This window comes from Bufo bufo, chromosome 3 (genome assembly GCF_905171765.1).
Source record: "Bufo bufo chromosome 3, aBufBuf1.1, whole genome shotgun sequence".
Lineage (NCBI taxonomy): Eukaryota > Metazoa > Chordata > Amphibia > Anura > Bufonidae > Bufo > Bufo bufo.
The window spans coordinates 300,554,950-300,579,373 of NC_053391.1; the positions used below are offsets into that span (position 1 = coordinate 300,554,950).

A 24,424-nucleotide genomic window follows, 5' to 3' on the forward strand; every position below is an offset into this window, starting at 1 on the left:
TACCAAAATCCAGGCAGAAATCCGCACCTAGCCTCATCTCCTATGGCAAATCCGCAGAAATGTGTGAACCACTCACCAAGGTGCATTCACAGCTCTATTTTTGGAACCCCCCCCCCAAAAAACATATCTGTGTCCGAGGCAGGGTCATTTCGGGCTGACACTCCGGCATGCCGCCTCCGGCATATCAGGCAGGCTCCCACATGAATACATCCTCCCAAGCGCCTCACAAAATGGGGCGGAATTGCAGAGAGAGGTCACGTGACTGCTCGATACATCATCAAGTACACCACAAGCGTATCCAATCCGGACCTGAAGAAGGCCCGCAAATACCTCGTCTTGTGGCAGAGAGAAGATGGCTGCGCCGCTCCTGGGAGCCGCCTGGATTGTGCTATCTGCCGTGGCACCCTTCGGTGAGCCTCTCATTTATGTCTATAGACTTCAGTAGTAATTGTAGAATGGAGTGAAAGCCCCGGGGCTCCGTGTGGCACACACCCAGTGTCTGTAGAAGTAGTCCAGGAGGGGAATCATTCTAGATGGATCCGACTATCTGTGTATAATCCTCAACATCCTATTCTTGTAAGGACCACCTTCAAAAGGTATCCGTTCTTATCTCCCTGATCCTGCAACATGGGACTAAACACTGTAGTTACAGAAAGTGCTGTTATCACATACCATCACCTGGGGTGACTGCTGCAGCCAACCGTGGGCCACAGCAGTGCTACATATGGCTGCACAGTGGTCACCGGCAGTGGCGTGCCTAGGGTGTTTGGCATCCGGGGAGGGTCCTTTCTCTGCCCCCCCCAAATCATTTATACTTTATGGTAATAATGCCCACTGTGCCCCCTCCATAGTAGAAATCCCCATTTTGCCCCCTTCATTGTAGTAATGCCCTCTGGGTCTGTGCCCCCTCCATAGTAGAAATGCCCATTGTGCCCCCTTCACATTAGTAATTCCCTCTGTGCCCCCTCCATAGTAGTAATGCCCTCTGTGCCCCCAGCTGTTTGAAGAGAGGGCAGCGCTCCTATGAGAGCCGCTTCCTCTGTTCTGTTCACCTGCTTGCCGTAGCATTTGCAGTGATGAGCAGGTAAACAGAGCAGAGAAGGTAGCGGTCGTGCGAAAAAAAAAATGCGAATAACCCCTTTAAAGACACACTTGGAAAACATAACATACAGGGTAATACAGCGCCACATACCTCCTAAGTCCAGTGACCTCTCTTCTCTGATGTAGATATTCTCTTTCCTCTTCTTCTCCTGTTAGACCAGACCGCCATGGTGACTTTTCAGCCGCGCCTCACAATGTTAGGCCTCATGCACACGACTGTTGTTGGGTTCCGTGTCCGTTGTTTCGTTTTCTGCGGACCCATTGACTTTCAATGGGTCCTTTGAAAACTCGGAAAATGCATCGTTTGTCATCCGCGTCCGTGATCAGTGTTTCCTGTCCTATTTTTTTTCACGGACAATGGTTCGCGGACCAATTCAAGTCAATGGGTCAGTGAAAAAACACGGAGGCACACAAGATTGTCATCCGCGTCCGTGATCGGTGTCCGTTTTTTTCCTATCATTTTCAAGGCAAACTTGACTTTTTTTTTTTCACTTTTCATGTCTGGCGTGTCTGCGTCTAAAGTCTGTCAAAAAAATAGATGCAAATTGTTAAAATTTGGAGCTCCTAATGTTTCTAAACAATTTTTCCAGACTTGCTTGGAAACAGGGTGGGTGTTATTAGAATGGGGGCCTAAGATGCCCATCTTGTGGCACAATTCCGGCATAGAAGTCTATCTAACTCATTTACACGGACCAATGTTTCAGGCAATTATCAGGAACAAACCAAAGCTTGATCATCAGCTGAGAAGAGGCTGCATTTATATCCAACAGAACCAATAGTTGGTATAGAGTTGGTCTTATTGTCCAGTACAGAACTTGTCTGAGCTCTGTCAGTGAAAAACTGACCATATTTGCTTCAGTGTTTTCTGCAAATCTGTTAAACGGCCAAAAAAAATGAAACGTAACCAGCTCTGGAAAGTCTGCCTGTAGTCCTGTTGTCATGGGACAGACTGCTGCAATAAGCAGTTAGGCAGATATCCGGCAGTCAGCAAAGGGTCTCCTTGTTTAGTTGGAGACCCAGTCTGTACAGGAGCAGAGCTCAGAAACAGACAGGAAGTTAGGCCAGGGGGCGGGGCTTAATGCTTCTTTCCCTTTAACAGACTTCGGAGACTGTGAAAGAGTATGGAGGCAGCATTAACATCTAAGTGTTTGACCGAATAGACTTTGGATCAATGATGGAAGGCTCGATTTGCACTAATGGAGATAGAGCTCCGCAGTACAGAGAAGTGATGATAGACCTTCAAGGACCTAAGGCTACTTTCACACTGGCGTTTTGGCTTTCCGTTTCTGAGATCCGTTTCCAGGCTCTCACAAGCGGTCCAAAACGGATCAGTTTTGCCCTAATGCATTCTGAATGGAAAATTATCTGCTCAGAATACATCAGTTTGCCTCCGTTCCACCACCATTCCGCTTTGGAGCGTTTGCAGCGTTTTGGTGTCCATCTGACGAAACTGAGCCATAGTTTTCTATGACACAATCTGGCACAATAGAAAACGGATCCATCCTCCATTCAAGACTGATCCATCTTGGCTATGTTAAAGATAATACAAACGGATCCATTCTGAACGGATGCAGACGGTTGTATTATCTGAACAGATCCGTCTGTGCAGATCCATGACTGATCCGCACCAAGCGCAAGTGTGAAAGTAGCCTTAGGCTACTTTCACACTAGCGTTCGGAGCGGATCCGTCTGAAAGTAGTCTGAAAGTAGCCTGAGCGGATCCGTTCAGACTTTACATTGAAAGTCAATGGGGGACGGATCCGCTTGAAGATTGAGCCATATGGTGTCATCTTCAAGCGGATCCGTCCCCATTGACTTCCATTATAAGTCTGGACGGATCTGCACGGCCAGGCGGACACCCGAACGCTGCAAGCAGCATTCAGGTGTCCGCTCGCCGAGCGGATCGGAGGCTGAGCGCTGGCAGGCGGATGCATTCTCAGCGGATCCGCGTCCACTGAGAATGCATTGGGGCCGGACGGCTGCGTTCAGGACCGCTCGTGAGCCCCTTCAAACGGAGCTCACGAGCGGACACCTGAACGCAGGTGTGAAAGTAGCCTTAGTGATGTCACTGTGTGTGCGCACGCTGTGAGCTTAGTGTTTCCTGTGTCAAATATTATCCCTCTCCATGTAATGACCTCTGATGCTTTATAACAACAGTCTGAACATGCTAGGAGTTGTAGTTCTCTCCTCTTATTTCCCTCCTTATAGTGTCCACTGTTGCCCCATAATAACAGCCTTAGGCTACTTTCACACTGGCGTTTGCATTATTCGTGCGGATCCCGTCTGTGCAGATACTAGACGGATCTGCATAAAACACGAGTGTGAAAGTAGCCTAACGCGCTGACAGGTGGGGAAGGTTTCCATCAGAACAGACATTTTCTCTCACGGACTGTTGCTACAAACCCCTGTCTGGGATATATTTGAGAGGGAACGAGGTTTATCTGGTATATTTAGTACACTGAAGTTTCTATTACAGCTCCATGTGGTGGTAACCAAATCTGTTTGTACTAGTACTAACTAGGAGATTCCTTCCAACAAAATGGCCACTTTTGCTGTGTGTGACAAGTTATCCAGCCTAAACCCAGCCCCCTCCTCCTAAAATTCCTGCCTTGCATGCACCAGCATGACCGGGAAAGGGGGAGGGGGGGGTAGGAGACATGGCTGCAGCCTGAGACAACAATGTACTGCCTTTATATTGCATTTTTCATGTTCTTTTTTTTATATCTGACATAAGAGCAAATAACAACAGGCATAGAAGCAGATTGTTACGTTTTGTTGGTGTGTATGTTACCTGTATTCTGGCTTTAGTTCCCCTTTACGTTTTCTACGTGGATGTAGTCTGTTTCTGATGCATTTTTCACTCGCATGAATGAAAACTGCAGGATAACACTCAACATCTCCTAGCAACCAGCATTAAAAAATGGACAGTCCTGTGTGGTTCCGTTTTTTATTTTTTTTAATAACCCATTGACTTGAAGTGACCAGTCTTGCAAGAAAAACGGATAAACATGCTGTGATTTTTTTCCCGAACGGAAATATGGTCAGTGAAAAACAATGCATATTTTTGCATACATGTGCATATACCCATTGAAATGAATTGAGTCAAGGTTCAGTCCGGCTGTTGTCTTTTAGCAAAACGCATCCGGACGGAAATTAGCCTTGGGGCTCATTAACTTCTGTGTTTAGCTTTCTGTTCTTCTGATCCATCAGAAAAATTAAAAGTAACTGATCCATCTTATTTTGACAGATCATATTTTTTACATTTTGCATGAAGGACTTTTTGTCCCTTCAAAAATAGCTGATGTCTGACAAAACTGTCACCACCTCATTCAAACTGAACACAGCTGATGCTCAAAATAAGACGGATCAGTTACTTTTCATTTTTCAGTTCTTCTGACGGATGAGAGGAACGGAAAGCTCAACGCAGATGTGAACTCAGAGGTGTAAAGCCCAGCACCAAGTTATTATTCAGCCTGAGCCACTGCGCTAAATCTGGCGCAGTTTACACCAACTATAGGATTAGTAAATCTAGACCAGTGGGACACATTTTATTTTACTCACTCACTTATATATCGCAGATTTATTCCGCAGCGCTTTACAGACTTCATCATCACGCTGTCCCCACTAGGACTCAATAAGTTCCCTCCCAGTATGTCTTTGATATTCCCCACAGAAGTTGCCTCCCCTCTTCTCCACAGGGCTACCACACCATTTTTCTGCCCCAGCGTATAGTTACATGTTGCAAACAATTGTCGCCGTAATTGCAGTAAGTTGCCATCTACAGTCGTGGCCAAAAGTTTTGAGAATGACACAAATATTAGTTTTCACAAAGTTTGCTGCTAAACTGCTTTTAGATCTTTGTTTCAGTTGTTTCTGTGATGTAGTGAAATATAATTACACGCACTTCATACGTTTCAAAGGCTTTTATCGACAATTACATGACATTTATGCAAAGAGTCAGTATTTGCAGTGTTAGCCCTTCTTTTTCAGGACCTCTGCAATTCGACTGGGCATGCTCTCAATCAACTTCTGGGCCAATTCCTGACTGATAGCAACCCATTCTTTCATAATCACTTCTTGGAGTTTGTCAGAATTAGTGGGTTTTTGTTTGTCCACCCGCCTCTTGAGGATTGACCACAACTTCTCAATGGGATTAAGATCTGGGGAGTTTCCAGGCCATGGACCCAAAATGTCAACGTTTTGGTCCCCGAGCCACTTAGTTATCCCTTTTGCCTTATGGCACGGTGCTCCATCGTGCTGGAAAATGCATTGTTCACCAAATTGTTGTTGGATTGTTGGAAGAAGTTGCTGTTGGAGGGTGTTTTGATACCATTCTTTATTCATGGCTGTGTTTTTGGGCAAAATTGTGAGTGAGCCCACTCCCTTGGATGAGAAGCAACCCCACACATGAATGGTCTAAGGATGCTTTACTGTTGGCATGACACAGGACTGATGGTAGCGCTCACCTTTTCTTCTCCGGACAAGCCTTTTTCCAGATGCCCCAAACAATCGGAAAGAGGCTTCATCGGAGAATATGACTTTGCCCCAGTCCTCAGCAGTCCATTCACCATACTTTCTGCAGAAGATCAATCTGTCCCTGATGTTTTTTTTGGAGAGAAGTGGCTTCTTTGCTGGCCTTCTTGACACCATGCCATCTTCAAAAAAGTCTTCGCCTCACTGTGCGTGCAGATGCGCTCACACCTGCCTGCTGCCATTCCTGAGCAAGCTCTGCACTGGTGGCACTCCGATCCCGCAGCTGAATCCTCTTTAGGAGACGATCCTGGCGCTTGCTGGACTTTCTTGGACGCCCTGAAGCCTTCTTAACAAGAATTGAACCTCTTTCCTTGAAGATGATCCTATAAATTGTTGATTGAGGTGCAATCTTAGTAGCCACAATATCCTTGCCTGTGAAGCCATTTTTATGCAACGCAATGATGGCTGCACGCGTTTCTTTGCAGGTCACCATGGTTAACAATGGAAAAACAATGAATTCAAGCATCACCCTCCTTTTAACATGTCAAGTCTGCCATTTGAACCCAATCAGCCTGACATAATGATCTCCAGCCTTGTGCTCGTCAACATTCTCACCTGAGTTAACAAGACGATTACTGAAATGATCTCAGCAGGTCCTTTAATGACAGCAATGAAATGCAGTGGAAGTTTTTTTTTGGGATTAAGTTAATTTTCATGGCAAAGAAGGACTATGCAATTCATCTGATCACTCTTCATAACATTCTGGAGTATATGCAAATTGCTATTATAAAAACTTAAACAGCAATTTCAAAATATTTATGTAATTCTCAAAACTTTTGGCCACGACTGTATATGATTCTGTAATAACTGAGGCAAAAAAAAAACATGATTTGACCTGTGTGAATAAACCATAGCTTGTTACAGTGTGGTGCCCCAGCTTGTAACCTGTTCCACACCCTCCTCCAGCAGCCAGACAACTTACAAGAACTTTGCAACTCCTAAGTGGTCCACCACAGCATGGGACATTTCTCAGAACCCTAAGTATCTTAAAACTTATCCCATGGCTGCATGTTGGAGTTTCTGTCTCCATCACAGATAGGCTTTGGTGGACTGGCTCCCTCCTGAGACCTCTGCTGTGACCTGACGACAACACACCATGCCAACCTTGAATACAAGTCCACTGCAAGCTGCTAACTGGCTCATCAGACCTGCCCCAACTCATATTCCCCCAAATATTTACACTTCTTACTACTGTATTATGTGGCTTAGGCGGGGTGCTGAATCTCCCTATATGAAGATTTACTAGAGTACTCCATGGGAAACGAATATGCAAAGATATATAGCCTAGCTCTATGCCCTTGTCATTCTCAAGGCTTGTTGGAAATTCGTATCTTGCATCATAGGTGGCGCTGGTGAGAGAGTTCTCTTGGGATATACCTCTTTGCATATTCTTTTCCATGGAGCATTGCCAGTAAGTCTCCAGTGCTTCCAGTAAATCTCCACACAGTACTGGTTTCTTTAAGGACATTCAGCACCCTGCCTAAGCTGCTTCCAAGGTATCTCGCTGAGCCAGCAAGAATACTACTCCTTACTGACGAGGGGTAAGAAACCCAAAACAGGTGATGGTCTGGCTATATTTCATTTTCAAATTCCAAGGGTTGCTGAAAAGTAAAATCTTGACTCATAGGTAGAAACTTCCAATACATGACACTGGCTAGATGGTTCTCATTCTTGGGAGATACCTCTGCATACCCTATGATGTTAAAGGGAGATTCTGACATTAATAACCTATTTTCATGATAGGTCATTGTTGGATTGTTGGTTGGGGGGGGGGGGGACATCTGGGATCCCGCTGATAAGCTATTTGAGGAGGCCTCCTCACGGCTTACCAAGCTTAGCGCTATCCATTGGATAGTGGCTGTGCTTTGTAAGAGCTGAACAGCAGGGGGTCCAGGAGTCTGACCCCCTCTGATCTGATATTAATGACCTATCCTGAGGATACTGTAGGCCATTAGTATAAAAATCTCAGACTACCCCTTTATAAATCTCCCATTCAGATAGATATAGAACATTTCTTTATACACTAGATCTTACTTATGTGACTACTGTGAAATACAATATTACCCCTCTCTCTCTTTAGCATTATCCCCAAGTCTCCATCTACCCCTGTGTTGCTTTGACCACCAATATGTATATGGCTAACAGTTTGCTGACCTCGCCTTCTTGTGTTGGCCCTGTCTGCTTCTAATTTGGAACAACCTGCAAAATGAGTCTACTTTCAGATTTTTACATATAAAAGATATACATATAAAGCATATGGTGGTATTACCTATGTATACAGTATATGAGGGCATTGCTTTAAAAGTAATGTATCTTCAGAAAATGACTAACATTTTTAATTTTCCATGTCAATATCTATATTTTTATAAAAACCATAAAATCCTGTATTTTTCGCACTGGTCAATAAGCCAATAATAGGTGACACTTTTTGGACTGTACAGATCAGTTTACTACAGTTACCTGCTTATCGGTCACTCTAATCCTGCCTGTAATGAGATCACCTCCGTGTATAGGTAAAGCTTATATTGCACCTGAAGATAATCGTGAAAAGGCATTGGTATGAACGCTCATTAGTGGTGAGCTGGCAATGTAAGGCCTCTTTCACACGGGCGAGATTTCCGCGTGGGTGCAATGCGTGGAGTGAACGCATTGCACCCGCACTGAATCCGGACCCATTCATTTCTATGGGGCTGTTCACATGAGCGGTAATTTTCACGCATCATTTGTGCGTTGCGTGAAAATCGCATGTTCTATTTTGTGCATTTTTCACGCAACGCAGGCCCCATAGAAGTGAATGGGGCTGCATGAAAATCGCAAGCAAGTGCGGATACGGTGCGATTTTTCACGCACAGTTGCTAGGAGATGATCGGGATGGGGACCCGATCATCATTATTTTCCCTTATAACATGGTTATAAGGGAAAATAATAGCATTCTTAAAACAGAATGCATAGTACAATAGTTCTGGAGGGGTTAAAAAAAAAAAAAATTTTAACTCCCCTTAATCCACTTGTTCGCGCAGCCCGGCTTCTCTTCTGCCTTCATCTGTGAGGTAAAGGACCTGTGGTGACGTCACTGCGCTCATAACATGGTCCATCACATAATCCATCACCATGGTGATGGATCATGTGATGGACCATGTGATGAGCGCAGAGACGTCTCCACAGGTCCTTTACCCAAGTCCTGAAGAAAGAAGACAGAAGAGATGCTGGGCTGCGCGAACAAGTGGATTAAGGGGAGTTAAATAGTTTTTTAGTTTTTTAACCCCTCCAGCCCTATTGTACTATGCATTCTGTATTAAGAATGCTATTATTTTCCCTTATAACCATGTTATAAGGGAAAATAATACAATCTACAGAACACCTAACCTAAACCCGAACTTCTGTGAAGATCGGGTTTGGGTACCAAACATGCCGATTTTTCCCACGCGCATGCAAAACGCATTACAATGTTTTGCACGCGCTCGGAAAAATCGCGCATGTTCCCGCAACGCACCCGCATTTTTTTCCGCAACACCCGTGTGAAACCAGCCTAAAACTGCTGCCATTTACCTAATGAACGAGGAAACGCTTGTTCATGGAGTAATTGGAATCAGATTGGGATCGGATGCATCCCAAAAATGGGGCCTAAAGGGAATGAAGTTTTTATTTTACATATTTTTAAAGAATTTGATGTTATTTTTAATTTTCCATGACAATATCTATATTTAACCACCCAACTATTCTGTCCGTGCTGGGGGAAAAGTACTTACGGTAACTGTCTGCCTGAGCTGGGCTTGGGCAATAGTGGAAGGGGGTGGGGGGGAGGACTGCTTTAGCTGCTATCTCCTGAATGGTAGCAGCTAGAAGCATGCAACTGCTCTTGTTTGAAAGCTGGTGTTCCAGGCTTTCATACAAAACTACATGACCTCATTAGTCAAAGCTAAACTTGAGATATCACAGAAATTGAGTCAGGAATAATTGTGGGTAAAACCTGCTTTTACTTTCACTTGCAGCCGCATTCTCTGCATCCCGACTTCTAAGGGTCCATTCACACGTCCGTTTTTTCTTTCCTGATCTGTTCCGTTTTTTCTGGAACAGCTCTGGACCAGATCTGGACCCATTTATTTTCAATGGGTCCTGGGAAAAAAACGGACAGCACAATGTGTGCTGTCCGTTTCCGTTGTTCCGTTCCGCATGTCCGTTTAAATATAAAACATGTCCTATTCTTTTCCTGAAAAATCGGATCCTGGTACAATACAAAGTCAATGGATCCGCAAAAAACGGAAGACATACGGATGTCATTCCGTATGTCATCCGTTTTATACGAAATCCGTTCGTGGAAATTACATTTTACATTTTATTTTTATTTATTTTTTTCAAGAAATCCAAACAACTTTATTTGCTTATTGAAATTTATACATGTTTCCGTTTTTTGCGGATCCGCAAAAAACGGATGACATACGGAAACATTTTCAGGAACAACGGATCCGCAAAAAACGGACAGAAAATCGGATTATAGAAAAATACTGACGTGTGAATGTAGCCTAACAGTGATATCCTCCTATGAACTGAAGATATTGTTGTCATTCTTGTATTGTTTGAAAGCTTGGAATGCCCAAACCAGAGATATGAGCAGCTAAAGCAGCCGCCAGCCCGCCTGTCAGTCTGGAGGAGAATAAGGGCGCAGTTGCAGAGCTGACAGACTGCAGGGGGAAAGGAAAAATGGTAAAAAAAAAAAAAAGCATTATAGTCACTGTATGGACCCACATAATGAAAGCCGTAAATAAAGTGAAATCCATGAATAAATTCCACAAAATTGTTAAAATTTGCAGTTTTTTTTTATTTTTCCCCCTAAAAATAAAATAATAAAAGTTATTTAATATATGATATATACCCCAAAATGGTTCCTGAAAAACCTACAACTAATCCTGCAAAATAAAAAATGTAAAAGTTATGAGTACTGGAATTCTCTTGGTTGAAAGAAGCGTTAAAAAATATATTCTTAAGTTCTAAATAAAATAAAAAAAATATGGATGTGTATATTGGAAACCCTCAAAGTATAATGAACAAAGGGACACTTGATCGCTAAATGGCATTCAAAGTAGGGCCTCTTTCACATGACAGTATGTCTTTTTCAGTGTTTTGCGGTCCATTTTAAACGGATCCGTTGTTCCGTTTTTTGTTTCCGTTCCGTTTTTCCGTTCCGTTTTTCCGTATGGCAAATACAGTATACAGTAATTTCATAGAAAAAATTGGGCTGGGCATAACATTTTCAATAGATGGTTCCGCAAAAAACTGAACGGATACGGAAGACATACGGATGCATTTCCGTATGCATTCCGTTTTTTTGAGGACCCATAGACCTTAATGGAGCAACAGAACGTGATTTGCGGCCAAATATAGGACATGTTCTATCTTTAAACGGAATGGAAAAACGGAAATACGGAAACGGAATGCATACGGAACACATTCCGTTTTTTTTGCGGAACCATTGAAATGAATGGTTCCGTATACGGACCGCAAAAAACGGCCCGCAAAACGGAAAAAAAAAAAACGGCCGTGTGAAAGAGGCCTAAGGCAGAGGACTGTGAGCATATAAGTCATGTCTTTCCTATAAATTTGGAGGCCACTATACCAGTATAAAGCCAATCAAGTGTCATATGTATCGCACGGCCGTCCAGTATTGACCAAGGACCTGATTGTGACTAGCAAATTGTCACGGGTATAAGCCGTGCAGACACAAAACTGTACAATGGGTAGGTAGTATACAGAGACCGAGGTGTGGGAGGATATTAGTAAGTGTCCAGCTCTAGCTGAGGTAAGTCCAGCTCTAAGGGCACTGACATCAATGTAAAGTGGTCTCTCTGGGAATAGCAGTTACATAGGAACTGTGACTGACCCAAGACGCCAACCAACCCAAACCCTAACTATCTGCCCCATTTAGCTAGAACTCCCACATATATAGCGTCTAGGCAAAGGTTTGATGCGTTTAATCACTAAGAATCATCAGGAGCGGCTTTCAGTGCACGGGGTGAATAAGAAAAGCGCTGTCACACTGATTGTGTGTGGCAGCGTGTCCCGCGCTAGGATGGCCGTGAAGCGGTCGCCTAGAATGCCGGTGTATATATAGGGGAAGAGACACACCCCCGGAAGGCAAGGCAGACGTGCGGCCAATGGGAGCCCGGGAAGGTGGAACCCTCTGCTCGTTAACTCCCCGGCATACCAGCAACCGCACATAAGTCGCCCGCCCTCCTCTCTATAAACAAATTGAGGAGGGAGAAAGTTAGAAAGAGGATCCCTAGCAAGGACAAAGTATCAATTAAGGAACAGGACAAGGTAAGTATAAGTTAAAATGACCAAAGAAGATTATTTATAACATCAAATCAATAAAAATAAAAGCGTAAATAGTACCAGTAGGCTGATGGCATACAAAAGTGTTCTGGATAAATATGAAATAATGTAACACTGTGTCAAAACAATAAGACAAAATGTTGAAACATACACTTCCGCACATAAAGAAAAAACAGGCCGGTTGAAAGCGTGACTGTACACAAAGTGGTTTGTTAGTCAATAAAACACTCATAGGAAATATGGTCATTTAATCTTAGGGGATGGACAGTGCCCAACCTAAATGTCCACTGGGACTCTTTTTGGAGGACCCGTTGGTCAAAGTCACCTCCCCTCGGAGACTGTCTCAATTCCCTGAAACAGAATAGATTGAACATCACCGGAATGATGTATATTGATGTGACATGCGATTGGTGTATCCGCCTTCTTCCTAACATCATTCAGATGCTCACCAAATCTGCGGCGGAATTCCCGGGTGGTACAAGTGCCCAAATAGACCAGGCCAGAGGATCTGCAGTTCAAGGTCCTTCAACATCAGATCCTTTTGTGAAGTGGTTGTGCTGGTGACGGTACGTCCCGGCTTGATGGAGTCACATGCAACACAACCACTGTAGCGAAAAGTCCCCTGTGTCGAGTTCACCAGCCAAGTATTTGGACGCGGGGTCTGGAAGAAGCTGTGAACTAGCCGATCCTTCATATTACAACCCCGGCGAAAAGTAATGGCTGGACAATCCACCACTAAGTGTTCAACATCGGTATCCGATTTAAAAATACCCCAGTGTTTACAAAGGATATTTTGGACCAGCCCATTGGCCTCATCAAACGTTGCTTTCAAGCGAATCTGTTCATCCTACATTTGCCTTCTTCTGGGGTTTAGAAGGGACTCGCGTGTGCATGCAAGCGAATGTTGGTAAGTCTACTTTCACACTAGCATTTTGGCTTTCCGTTTCTGAGATCCGTTCAGGGCTCTCAGAAGCGGTCCAAAACTGATCCAATTTTGCCAATTGCATGTCACATCAATATACATCATTCCGGTGATGTTCAATCTATTCTGTTTCAGGGAATTGAGACAGTCTCCGAGGGGAGGTGACTTTGACCAACGGGTCCTCCAAAAAGAATACCAGTGGACATTTAGGTTGGGCACTGTCCGTCCCCTAAGATTAAATGACTATATTTCCTATGCGTGTTTTATTGACTAACAAACCACTTTGTGTACAGTCACGCTTTCAACTGGCCTGTTTTTTCTTTATGTGCGGAAGTGTATGTTTCAACATTTTGTCTTATTGTTTTGACACAGTGTTACATTATTTCATATTTATCCAGAACACTTTTGTATGCCATCAGCCTACTGGTACTATTTACGCTTTTATTTTTATTGATTTGATGTTATGAGTAATCTTCTTTGGTTATTTTAACTTAGGCTACTTTCACACTAGCGTTCGGAGCGGATCCGTCTGATGTTTCATCAGACGGATCCGCTCCGATAATGCAGGCGTTCGCATCCGTTCTGAACGGATGCGTCTGCATTAAAACTTTAAAATTTTCTAAGTGTGAAAGTTGTCTGAGCGGATCCGTTCAGACTTTACATTGAAAGTCAATGGGGAACGGATCCGCTTGAAGATTGAGCCATATTGTGTCATCTTCAAGCGGATCCGTCCCCATTGACTTACATTGTAAGTCTGGACGGATCCGCTCGCCTCCGCACGGCCAGGCGGACACCCGAACGCTGCAAGCAGCGTTCAGGTGTCCGCTCGCTGAGCGGAGCGGAGGCTGAACGCTGGCAGGCGGATGCATTCTCAGTGGATCCGCCTCCACTGAGAATGCATTGGGGCCAGACGGATGCGTTCGGGTCCGCTCGTGAGCCCCTTCAAACGGTGCGCACGAGCGGACACCCGAACGCTAGTGTGAAAGTAGCCTTATACTTACCTTGTCCTGTTCCTTAATTGATACTTTGTCCTTGCTAGGGATCCTCTTTCTATCTTTCTTACTCCTCAATTTGTTTATAGAGAGGAGGGCGGGCGACTTATGTGCGTTTGCTGGTATGCCGGGGAGTTAACGAGCAGAGGGTTCCACCTTCCCGGGCTCCCATTGGCCGCACGTCTGCCTTGCCTTCCGGGGGTGTGTCTCTTCCCCTATATATACACCGGCATTCTAGGCGACCGCTTCACGGCCATCCTAGCGCGGGACACGCTGCCACACACAATCAGTGTGACAGCGCTTTTCTTATTCACCCCGTGCACTGAAAGCCGCTCCTGATGATTCTTAGTGATTAAACGCATCAAACCTTTGCCTAGACGCTATATATGTGGGAGTTCTAGCTAAATGGGGCAGATAGTTAGGGTTTGGGTTGGTTGGCGTCTTGGGTCAGTCACAGTTCCTATGTAACTGCTATTCCCAGAGAGACCACTTTACATTGATGTCAGTGCCCTTAGAGCTGGACTTACCTCAGCTAGAGCTGGACACTTACTAATATCCTCCCACACCTCGGTCTCTGTATACTACCTACCCATTGTACAGTTTTGTGTCTGCACGGCTTATACCCGTGACAATTAGCTAGTCGCAATCAGGTCCTTGGTCAATACTGGACGGCCGTGCGATACATCTGACACTTGATTGGCTTTATACTGGTATAGTGGCCTCCAAATTTATAGGAAAGACATGACTTATATGATTACATCACAGTCCTCTACCTTACTTTGGATGCCCTTTAGCGATCAAGTGTCACGTTGTTCATTATAATTTTTGAGGGTTTCCAATATACATATCCCCACTTTTTATTTATTTAGAACTTAATGCAGAATATATTTTTGAACGCCTCTTTCCACTGTGAGAATATTAGTTATACAAGAGACTTATACCGTCTTGATATTTTATCCACTAACAGTGAATTATTTATGACTGCTGGAACACAAAGGGGAAAAATATTATTGGTCCTTAAGGCTAAAATTAATCATGTCACTAAGGGGTTAAAAATGCAATTGTGTTTCCTTAGTTGTGCGCCAAAAAGATTTACTGCAGACACACAAAATCTACAATAAAAAAGTGACTTTTTGGTAGGGTTTTCCAATTTTAATGTGACTGTTAGGTGAAACAGAAACCATAAAATCCTGCAGATTTGCTATTGCCACTTTGTCTTATAATTGGTGCCACTTCTTGGTTTGTACAGATCACTTTACTGCAGTTAACTCATTCTAAAATCCTGCCTGTAGTGATATCACCTCTGTGTATAGATAAGACAGGATCCACCAATTGCAGTAGGCGATTGTCAGATCTGATCTATTCCTTCCTTGTACAATGTACTCTGCACAGGTCACAGCATGCCTAAAAAACTATCCCATAGAAGTCAATAGGGTCCCCTCCTGTCCATTGTGTCTGTGGCCCATGTGATTGCCGTAAAGCAATTAATGCTGTTAAGACCAGCTCAGGCAAAATGACTGCTCCCATAATCATGTTCAGTAAATTAACCACCTCCGGACCGATGTACGCACAGACGCGTCCTGGAGGTGGTTGATTCATTCCGAGTGGACGCGCCGGCTCATCCTCTCGCGAGACGCGAGATTTCGGTCACAGCCGGCCCGCGCATGCGCATCACGGGCCGGCAAAAGTTCAAGGACAATTGCATCAGCAACCTGCCAGCCAATGATCGTCGCTGGCAGGTTGCTGATTTTTAAAAAATCCAATCACAAGCCATATAACAGATCATATTAGTAAATATGATCTGTTATATGGCTTCTCTGCTCCTCTGCTGGTCCTTTTCGTCGGTTGGATCCAGCAGAGGAGCAGACTTCACAGTGAGTAGCACCAACACTACACCTTAGCCCCAGATCACCCCCCTGCACCCCAGTTAACCCTTTGATCACCCCTTTGATCGCCCCTGTCAATCACTAGTGAAAGACAAAAAGTGATCAGTGTAAACTGTCACTTTTTTTTTTTCACTAGTATTGGCTGTTAGGTTTTAGGGATAGTTTAGGCCCCTTGGTTAGGTAGTTAGCGTCAGTTAGCGCCCAGCCCACCGCACCGCAGTCACTTTTATTCGCTGATTAGCGTATCGCTAATCAGCATTTGTACTTTTATAGTATCTGTAAGTGATCAAAACTGATCACGGTCAGATCTATAATTGTATTAGTGTCACCTTAGCTCGCCCTCCACCCAAAACGCAGTGTTTGCCCGATCAGGCCTGATCGGTCGCCCACACGTGCGTTCACCCACGCCCGCCCCACCGCAGTGACAAAAATATTTTTTTTTTTGATCACTGCACATTCATTTTACACGCACTGCGGCGATAAAAAAATCAGTTTTGATATTTTTTATCAACCGCAGCGGCCTCCGGTACTTCGCTAGCCTCCCCTTTGTAAGACAGGTTTGCTTTTTTTTTCTTGGGTAGTCTCAGGGAATACCCCTAAATTTAGTAGTCCAAAATGTCAAACAGGGGGTATTCTTCTGAAGAGGCCTACAGGATTCTGACCCAGTCGGATGAGGAATGGGAACCCTCATCTGACGAATCTAGCGGGTCAGAATATGAACCTGTGGAAAGCAGTGGCTCTCTGACCCAAAGTTCGGACGAGGAGGTGGAGGTCCCTGATAGCACCAGGCGTACCTGGCCCCGTGTCGCTAGACCACAGGTTGCGCAGGATCCGCTTCAAGAGCAGCAGAGTGGGGCTGTCGCTGCCGGATCACGTGGTGAGGCATACACCAGCAGCGCAGCCCTTCCTGGACCTAGTACCAGCACTGCCGTACAACCTGGTGAAGTAGCGAGCACCAGAAGGGCAGTTGAAGCTGGTACGGTGGCACGTGCAGTAGTTACCCCGTCGCAGCCACCGCACAGACAGGCCCGTAGAGCCCCAAGAATCCCTGAGGTGCTGGCAAACCCTGATTGGCAGTCACCAACTTCAGCCGCACCAGTAGTTCCCCCTTTCACCGCCCAGTCTGGAGTTCGGGTTAAGACGGCTCAAATCGGTTCGGCCCTGGGATTTTTTGAGCTGTTCTTGACTGCGGAGCTCTTGGACTTAGTCGTGGCAGAGACAAACCGGTATGCCACACAATTTATAACCGCAAACCCGGGAAGCTATTATGCCCAGCCTTTCCGGTGGAAACCAGTCCAAGTTTCCGAACTTAAAATTTTTCTGGGCCTTCTCCTCAACATGGGTCTAACTAAAAAGCATGAATTGCGGTCATATTGGTCCACGAACCCGATTCATCACATGCCCATGTTCTCTGCTGCTATGTCCAGGACACGATTTGAGACCATCCTGCGTTTTCTGCATTTTAGCGACAACACCACCTCCCGTCCCAGAGGCCACCCAGCTTTTGACCGGCTCCACAAAATTCGGCCCCTCATAGACCATTTCAACCAGAAATTTGCAGATTTGTATACCCCTGAGCAAAACATCTGCGTAGACGAGTCCCTAATACATTTTACCGGGCGCCTTGGCTTCAAACAATACATCCCAAGCAAGCGTGCCCGGTATGGGGTCAAATTGTATAAGCTCTGTGAAAGGGCCACAGGCTATACCCACAAATTTCGGATCTATGAGGGAAAAGATCAGACCCTGGAGCCGGTCGGTTGCCCTGACTACCTGGGGAGCAGTGGGAAGACAGTCTGGGACTTGGTGTCACTCTTATTCGGCAAGGGGTACCATCTTTATGTGGACAATTTTTACACAAGTGTGGCCCTCTTTAGGCATTTGTTTCTAGAACGGATTTGCGCCTGTGGCACCGCGCGAACTAGTCGCGTGGGCTTCCCCCAACGGCTCGTTACCACCCGTCTTGCAAGGGGGGAGAGGGCTGCCTTGTGTAATGAAGAACTGCTCGCGGTGAAATGGAGAGACAAGCGTGACGTTTACATGCTCTCCTCCATTCACGCAGACACGACAATCCAAATTGAAAGGGCAACCCGTGTCATTGAAAAGCCCCTCTCAGTCCACGACTATAATGCGCTCATGGGAGGGGTGGACTTCAATGACCAGATGTTGGCTCCCTATTTAGTTTCCCGCAGAACCAGACGCTGGTATAAGAAGGTGTCTGTATATTTAATTCAATTGGCGCTGTATAATAGTTTTGTTCTCTACAGTAAGGCTGGGAGAACACGATCCTTCCTCAAATTCCAGGAAGAGATCATCGAGAACCTCCTTTACCCAGGAGGTTCCGTGGCCCCATCCACCAGTGTAGTTAGCAGTCTACACGAGCGACATTTCCCCAGTGTCGTTGCTGGTACCTCAACCCAACCGCCACCCCGAAAAAAATGTCGTGTCTGTAGCAGGAGTGGAATAAGGCGTGACACCCGCTATTTCTGTCCTGACTGTCCTGACCACCCTGCCCTATGCTTAGGAGAGTGTTTCCGGAAGTACCACACACAGGTACACCTAGCATAGGGATTGCATCTCACAGGACAGGCACACAGGGCTATTAGGGCCCTTTTACTCACAGCTGCTGCAAACCTCTCCTTTCACCTGGGATAAAGTGCATAACGTACTTCGCCACATCTTTGGGCGATTTGCGCTTTGCACATTGTCCCATGGGGAAGGAGAGGTTTGTTCTATAAAGGTAAAAAAAACTAAACAAAAAAAAAATTACCGGTAAGTAAAAAAGTTAACGTTCAGTTAAAAAAGTTAAAAAAAGTTAATATGTTCTGTTCTGAAGTTAATAAATTTATTGCGTTGCGGCCTGGTTTTTTCTTAGTTTTTTTTTACCTTTCAGGTGGACCAACCGATCGACTAGCTGCAGCACTGATGTGCATTCTGACAGAAGCATTGCGCTGCTGTCAGATTACACGCAAGTCGGTGTATGCGGCGCTGCAAGACGAGATTTCTCCTCTGCAGTAAAAGATACGTTTGCCGAGGCATATGAGCTGAGGAGGTGGCAGTGTTCCTATGCTTTGGCAAACACTTTGTATATATGTATATATATGTATATATATATATATATATATATATATATATATATATATATATATATATATATATATATATATATAAAAAAAAATAATCCCGGCAATGATTTATTCATCCACATCGATTGATGGGAATGGAGAAATCTGGTTTGCCAGGGCATACGAGCTAAGTGGGTATGGATGTTGGGCGGAGCTCCTATGTCCTGGCAGACGCCTTTCCCCTCCTTTTTCTTTTTTTGGCAGAGATTTTTTCATCCACATTGATCGATGCGAATGAAGAAATCTGTGCCGTTCATTTTTTTCTTTCAGCCCAGAGGCTGAACGGAAAAAAAAAATCTCATTACCCGTATGCTCAATATAAGGAGAATAGCAGAAACTCCTAATGCTGGGCATACATGTAATGATTGCGGAGACCCTCAAATGCCAGGGCAGTACAAACACCCCACAAATGACCCCAATTTGGAAAGAAGACACCCCAAGGTATTTGCTGAGGGGCTTATTGAGTCCATGAAAGATTGAAATTTTTGTCCCAAGTTAGCGGAAAGGGAGACTTTGTGAGAAAAAAAAAAATAAAAATCAATTTCCGCTAACTTGTGCCAAAATTTTTTTTTTTCTATGAACTCGCCATGCCCCTCATTAAATACCTTGGGGTGTCTTCTTTCCAAAATGGGGTCACTTGTGGGGTATTTATACTGCCCTGGCATTTTAGGGGCCCCAAAGCGTGAGAAGAAGTCTGGTATCCAAATGTCTAAAAATGCCCTCCTAAAAGGAATTTGGGCCCCTTTGCCCACCTAGGCTGCAAAAAAGTGTCACACATGTGGTATCTCCGTATTCAGGAGAAGTTGGGGAATGTGTTTTGGGGTGTCATTTTACATATACCCATGCTGGGTGAGATAAATATCTTGGTCAAATGCCAACTTTGTATAAAAAAATGGGAAAAGTTGTCTTTTGCCAAGATATTTCTCTCACCCAGCATGGGTATATGTAAAATGACACCCCAAAACACATTCCCCAACTTCTCCTGAATACGGAGATACCACATGTGTGACACTTTTTTGCAGCCTAGGTGGGCAAAGGGGCCCATATTCCAAAGAGCACCTTTCGGATTTCACAGGTCATTTACCTACTTACCACACATTTGGGCCCCTGGAAAATGCCAGGGCAGTATAACTACCCCACAAGTGACCCCATTTTGGAAAGAAGACACCCCAAGGTATTCCGTGAGGGGCATGGCAAGTTCCTAGAATTTTTTATTTTTTGTCACAAGTTAGTGGAAAATGATGATTTTTTTTTATTTTTATTTTTTTTTCATACAAAGTCTCATATTCCACTAACTTGTGACAAAAAATAAAAACTTCCATGAACTCACTATGCCCATCAGCGAATACCTTGGGGTGTCTACTTTCCGAAATGGGGTCATTTGTGGGGTGTTTGTACTGTCTGGCCATTGTAGAACCTCAGGAAACATGACAGGTGCTCAGAAAGTCAAAGCTGCTTCAAAAAGCGGAAATTCACATTTTTGTACCATTGTTTGTAAACGCTATAACTTTTACCCAAACCATTTTTTTTTTTATCAGACATGTAGAACAATAAATTTAGAGCAAAATTTATATGTGGATCTCGTTTTTTTTGCAAAATTTTACAACTGAAAGTGAAAAATTGCATTTTTTTGCAAAAAAATCGTTAAATTTCGATTAATAACAAAAAAAGTAAAAATGTCAGCAGCAATGAAATACCACCAAATGAAAGCTCTATTAGTGAGAAGAAAAGGAGGTAAAATTCATTTGGGTGGTAAGTTGCATGACCGAGCAATAAACGGTGAAAGTAGTGTAGGTCAGAAGTGTAAAAAGTGGCCTGGTCTTTCAGGGTGTTTAAGCCATAGGGGCTGAGGTGGTTAATAAAATCTGTAATCAGGAAAAAAAAACAGAATAGAAAAAAGAATGTGTTGCTAACTGGTTTTAATAGGCAGAGAAAAATGTTGGTGATACGTAAATAATGGCAGCGTTATCAGTGAATACAGCATGTGGATTCGGGGAATACAGTATCTCCTTATGGAGAGCGCCTTAAACAGTGTGAGGAGTCTTACAAGCCAGGCAATGCTCCTCTGGAATTGTGGCAAGAGGGTATACAAGTGAGCTGTTAACAAGCTCTGCCTCTAATGCTACCAGATGTAAGGCAGCTATCCTATAAGTCCCAGAATTCCAGAGGACTGTTGGCCAGCCTATAAGACTTTTCACGCTGTTTAGACACTATCCATAAGGAGATATAGTATCCCCCAAATCCTGACTTAGGCCCCTCACCTAGTTAAGCCAGTACTCTAGGCTCTGCTCTGATGAGGAGGCATCAGCCTGAAATAGCTGTCTGCAAATGAGATGCTGACTTATTTATTATCCAAGTCATGTCTCAAGGCCTATTTAAGGGCTCTTTCACACTTGCGTTGTTGTGTTCCGGCATAGAGTTCCGTCGTCGGGGCTCTATGCCGGAAGAATCCTGATCAGGATTATCCCCATGCATTCTGAATGGAGAGAAATCCATTCAGGATGCATCAGGATGTCTTCAGTTCCGGAACGGAACGTTTTTTGGCCGGAGAAAATACCGCAGCATGCTGCGCTTTTTGCTCCAGTCAAAAATCCTGAACACTTGCCGCAAGGCCGGATCCGGAATTAATGCCCATTGAAAGGCATTAATCCGGATCCGGCCTTAAGCTAAACGACGTTTAGCTTTTTCTGAATGGTTACCATGGCTGCCAGGACACTAAAGTCCTGTTTGCCATGGTAAAGTGTAGTGGGGAGCGGGGGAGCAGTATACTTACCGTCCGTGCGGCACCCGGGGCGCCCCACGCTCATGGATTACGTGTCGCATGGATCACGTCATCCATGCGCATGGGGCGTTCTGACGTCATTCTGGAGCGCCCCGGGAGCCGCACGGATGGTAAGTATACTGCTCCCCACTACTACTATGGCAGCCAGGACTTTAATAGCGTCCTGGGTGCCATAGTAACACTGAACGCATTTTGAAGACGGATCCGTCTTCAAATGCTTTCAGTTCACTTGCGGTGTTACGGATCCGATGGGCACCTCCGGCAAATGGAGTGCACGACGGATCCGGACAACACAAGTGTGAAAGAGCCCTAAAAGGTAAAACATTGACTTAAAGGAGAGCTGCCTTTCATCTGGTGGCATTAGAGGCAGAGCTTGTTAACAGCTCATTTGCATAGCTTGTTTACAGCATGTGGAACTAATATTCATGTTTAAAAGATATGGCAGCATTATTGATGTGTGCATTATATAGTTAAATTATTTGTGTGTACGGTATGTGGCAGTTTTTTTGTTTTTACAGTGTATGGTGAAACAATTTAGATAAACAGTTTTATATATTGCAGTATAGTATTGTAATGCTATTATTTATGTGTACAGTGAATGGTTGCAATATTTATGTCTAAGGATGTTTTTGCATGAGGCGTTTTTGGCTGTGCAATCAAAACACCATAAAAAACCATGGCATAATTGTAGATGCTTCTGCTATGTGGTTTTTGACCACACAGCTTATACAGATGAAGCAAATTGAAATCATCTGCTTTTGACGTCAAAAACGTCTCCTGTAAATGCACCCTAATTAAACCCGTTTGCAGGAGATGATGTAAATACGGTTGTGTATAGGGAGCGATTATTTTCTTTATTATGGGTAATAGGAGCAGGACGTGCATTCTGCCGTGCACCATGTAACACATTTGTCTCAAATTTCTACCAGCTACCTTCATCATTTAGTGTGGACCATAGCGTTCATTTGTTTAGTAAAATTTTCTTTAATGTTTCCTTTAATTCTTCTGCCTGATAAAAAATGGAAAAACACTGGATGCAAAACTGGACGTTACTTAAAACATTTTTATGTTTCGCAGTCTTTCGTTCCTGTACGGTTAGGTCTGCCTTTATCATTTTAGAGAGATTACAGCTTAAGCTCCACAGACATGCCAGACATGCAATATATTTTACTCTAATGACAGTTTTTCTTACTATTTTGTCAAAATTGTGGTATATGCATATCTGTATTCAGCGCCTGCATGTTCAAAAACTGACATGGTAAAGGTCGAGAGGTACTGACCAATACGAGGCGCACACTTCCTGACATAGACAGCAATAGAATTTTTAAAAGGGTTTTCCAATATTTTTAACAAGTTGCACAATGCCACTAAATATGCTAAAATAAAATAAAATCCTATACTCACTAGTTAATGCCCCATCGCTCAGGTCTGTGTTTACATGGCTGCAGCGGTGATATGGCAGCATACCCCACATGACCACTGCAGCCAATCCCCGGCTGCCTTGGTCACCATTGCTGCAGTCATGTAAACTAATCATAGCAGGAAGGACCAGAGCAATGGCTATGGAAACATTGGCCGAATACCTTGTGAATTTTGGATCTGAACTTTATTTTTATTTATTTTTTATTTAGTGGCTTTTTGGGAACTTTAAATAAAAAATTAGATACCCCTATAATATCCTAATATTTGCCTTTTTGGTGTTATGTTGGTATACTTCTCTTTTTTTCTATATGCTACATCCACATGGGATGTATTTTGCTACAATCACAAATCCATGTCATTTTGGCTCAAATTTCAGACTATGCTTTGCAAAGGGTAAAATTCGCAGCAGAAATTCACAGTACCTGTTTATATTGAAATGCGTATTTAAGATCCACACTAAATGTCCGTTTCTGCCCAGATTCCACACTGATTGATTTATTTTTTCTTACCAGTGTGTGGATTCTACTGTAAAATGCTGATGATTTTTCACCCGCAATTCCATTTGGAAATACTCTTGGATAAGCTTGATTTAACTATGTTTCTTGTTATAATCTGGAACCCACAAAAATGACCTCCATTTTTGTATTTTATTTATTTAAACAGTGTGGGTCTAGAGCATATGTTTCGTGACACACTTCAGTGTTTATGCTAGCTGTATACCCCCAACTATGTGTTACCACAGGCTAAAGAGACACATGTTGACAAGCTAGTGCTTTCCAATCCAGTGCAATAAAGACCTATTCCTCAAAATAATCTGTCCATCTCAATAGGCTGATTTCACATACATGGTAATATACTGTATATGCAGTATCCACAACATAACATGCACATATTACATGCATATTTGGTCATGGCTTTCAGACATTGCATTAAGGGCTTGTTCAAACAAACGTATGGGTTCCGTTGCCATATTGAATGGGTCCGCAAATCCGGAGATGCGTAGCGGTGCAGAACGGAAACACGGAACGGAAATCCACGGAAGCACTACAGAGTGCTTCTGTGGCGTTCCGTTCCGCACAAAGATAGAACATGTCCTATCTTTTTGCGGAACGGAGGGATGTGGACCCATTCAAGTTAAATTTCGGCCCCAATGCACGGAACAGAACCCATACGTTCGTGTAAACCAGCCCTAACAGTGAGTAATTAACAGAGCCTGTGGGTTTGAAAAACAAAGCATAACCAACATTTCATAACAAGTCCATGATGTGTGAACCTAGTCTTAGGATTCACATATTGTGAGGTCAGTGTCTGGCTGTAGAAGTTACATGTTG

At 43.9% G+C, this 24,424-nt stretch overlaps 1 protein-coding gene across 1 annotated transcript in view; it reads left to right on the plus strand.

Moving 5' to 3' along the window:
• The first annotated feature begins 243 nt into the window (after nt 1-243).
• SHISA4 (shisa family member 4) overlaps nt 244-24,424 on the plus strand; it is an 83,765-nt gene continuing 59,584 nt past the window's right edge. The window contains exon 1 of the mRNA XM_040424210.1: nt 244-410. Within this exon, the coding sequence (XP_040280144.1) occupies nt 353-410 (58 nt within the window). The 5' untranslated portion in view covers nt 244-352. The remainder of the gene's footprint in view (nt 411-24,424) is intronic.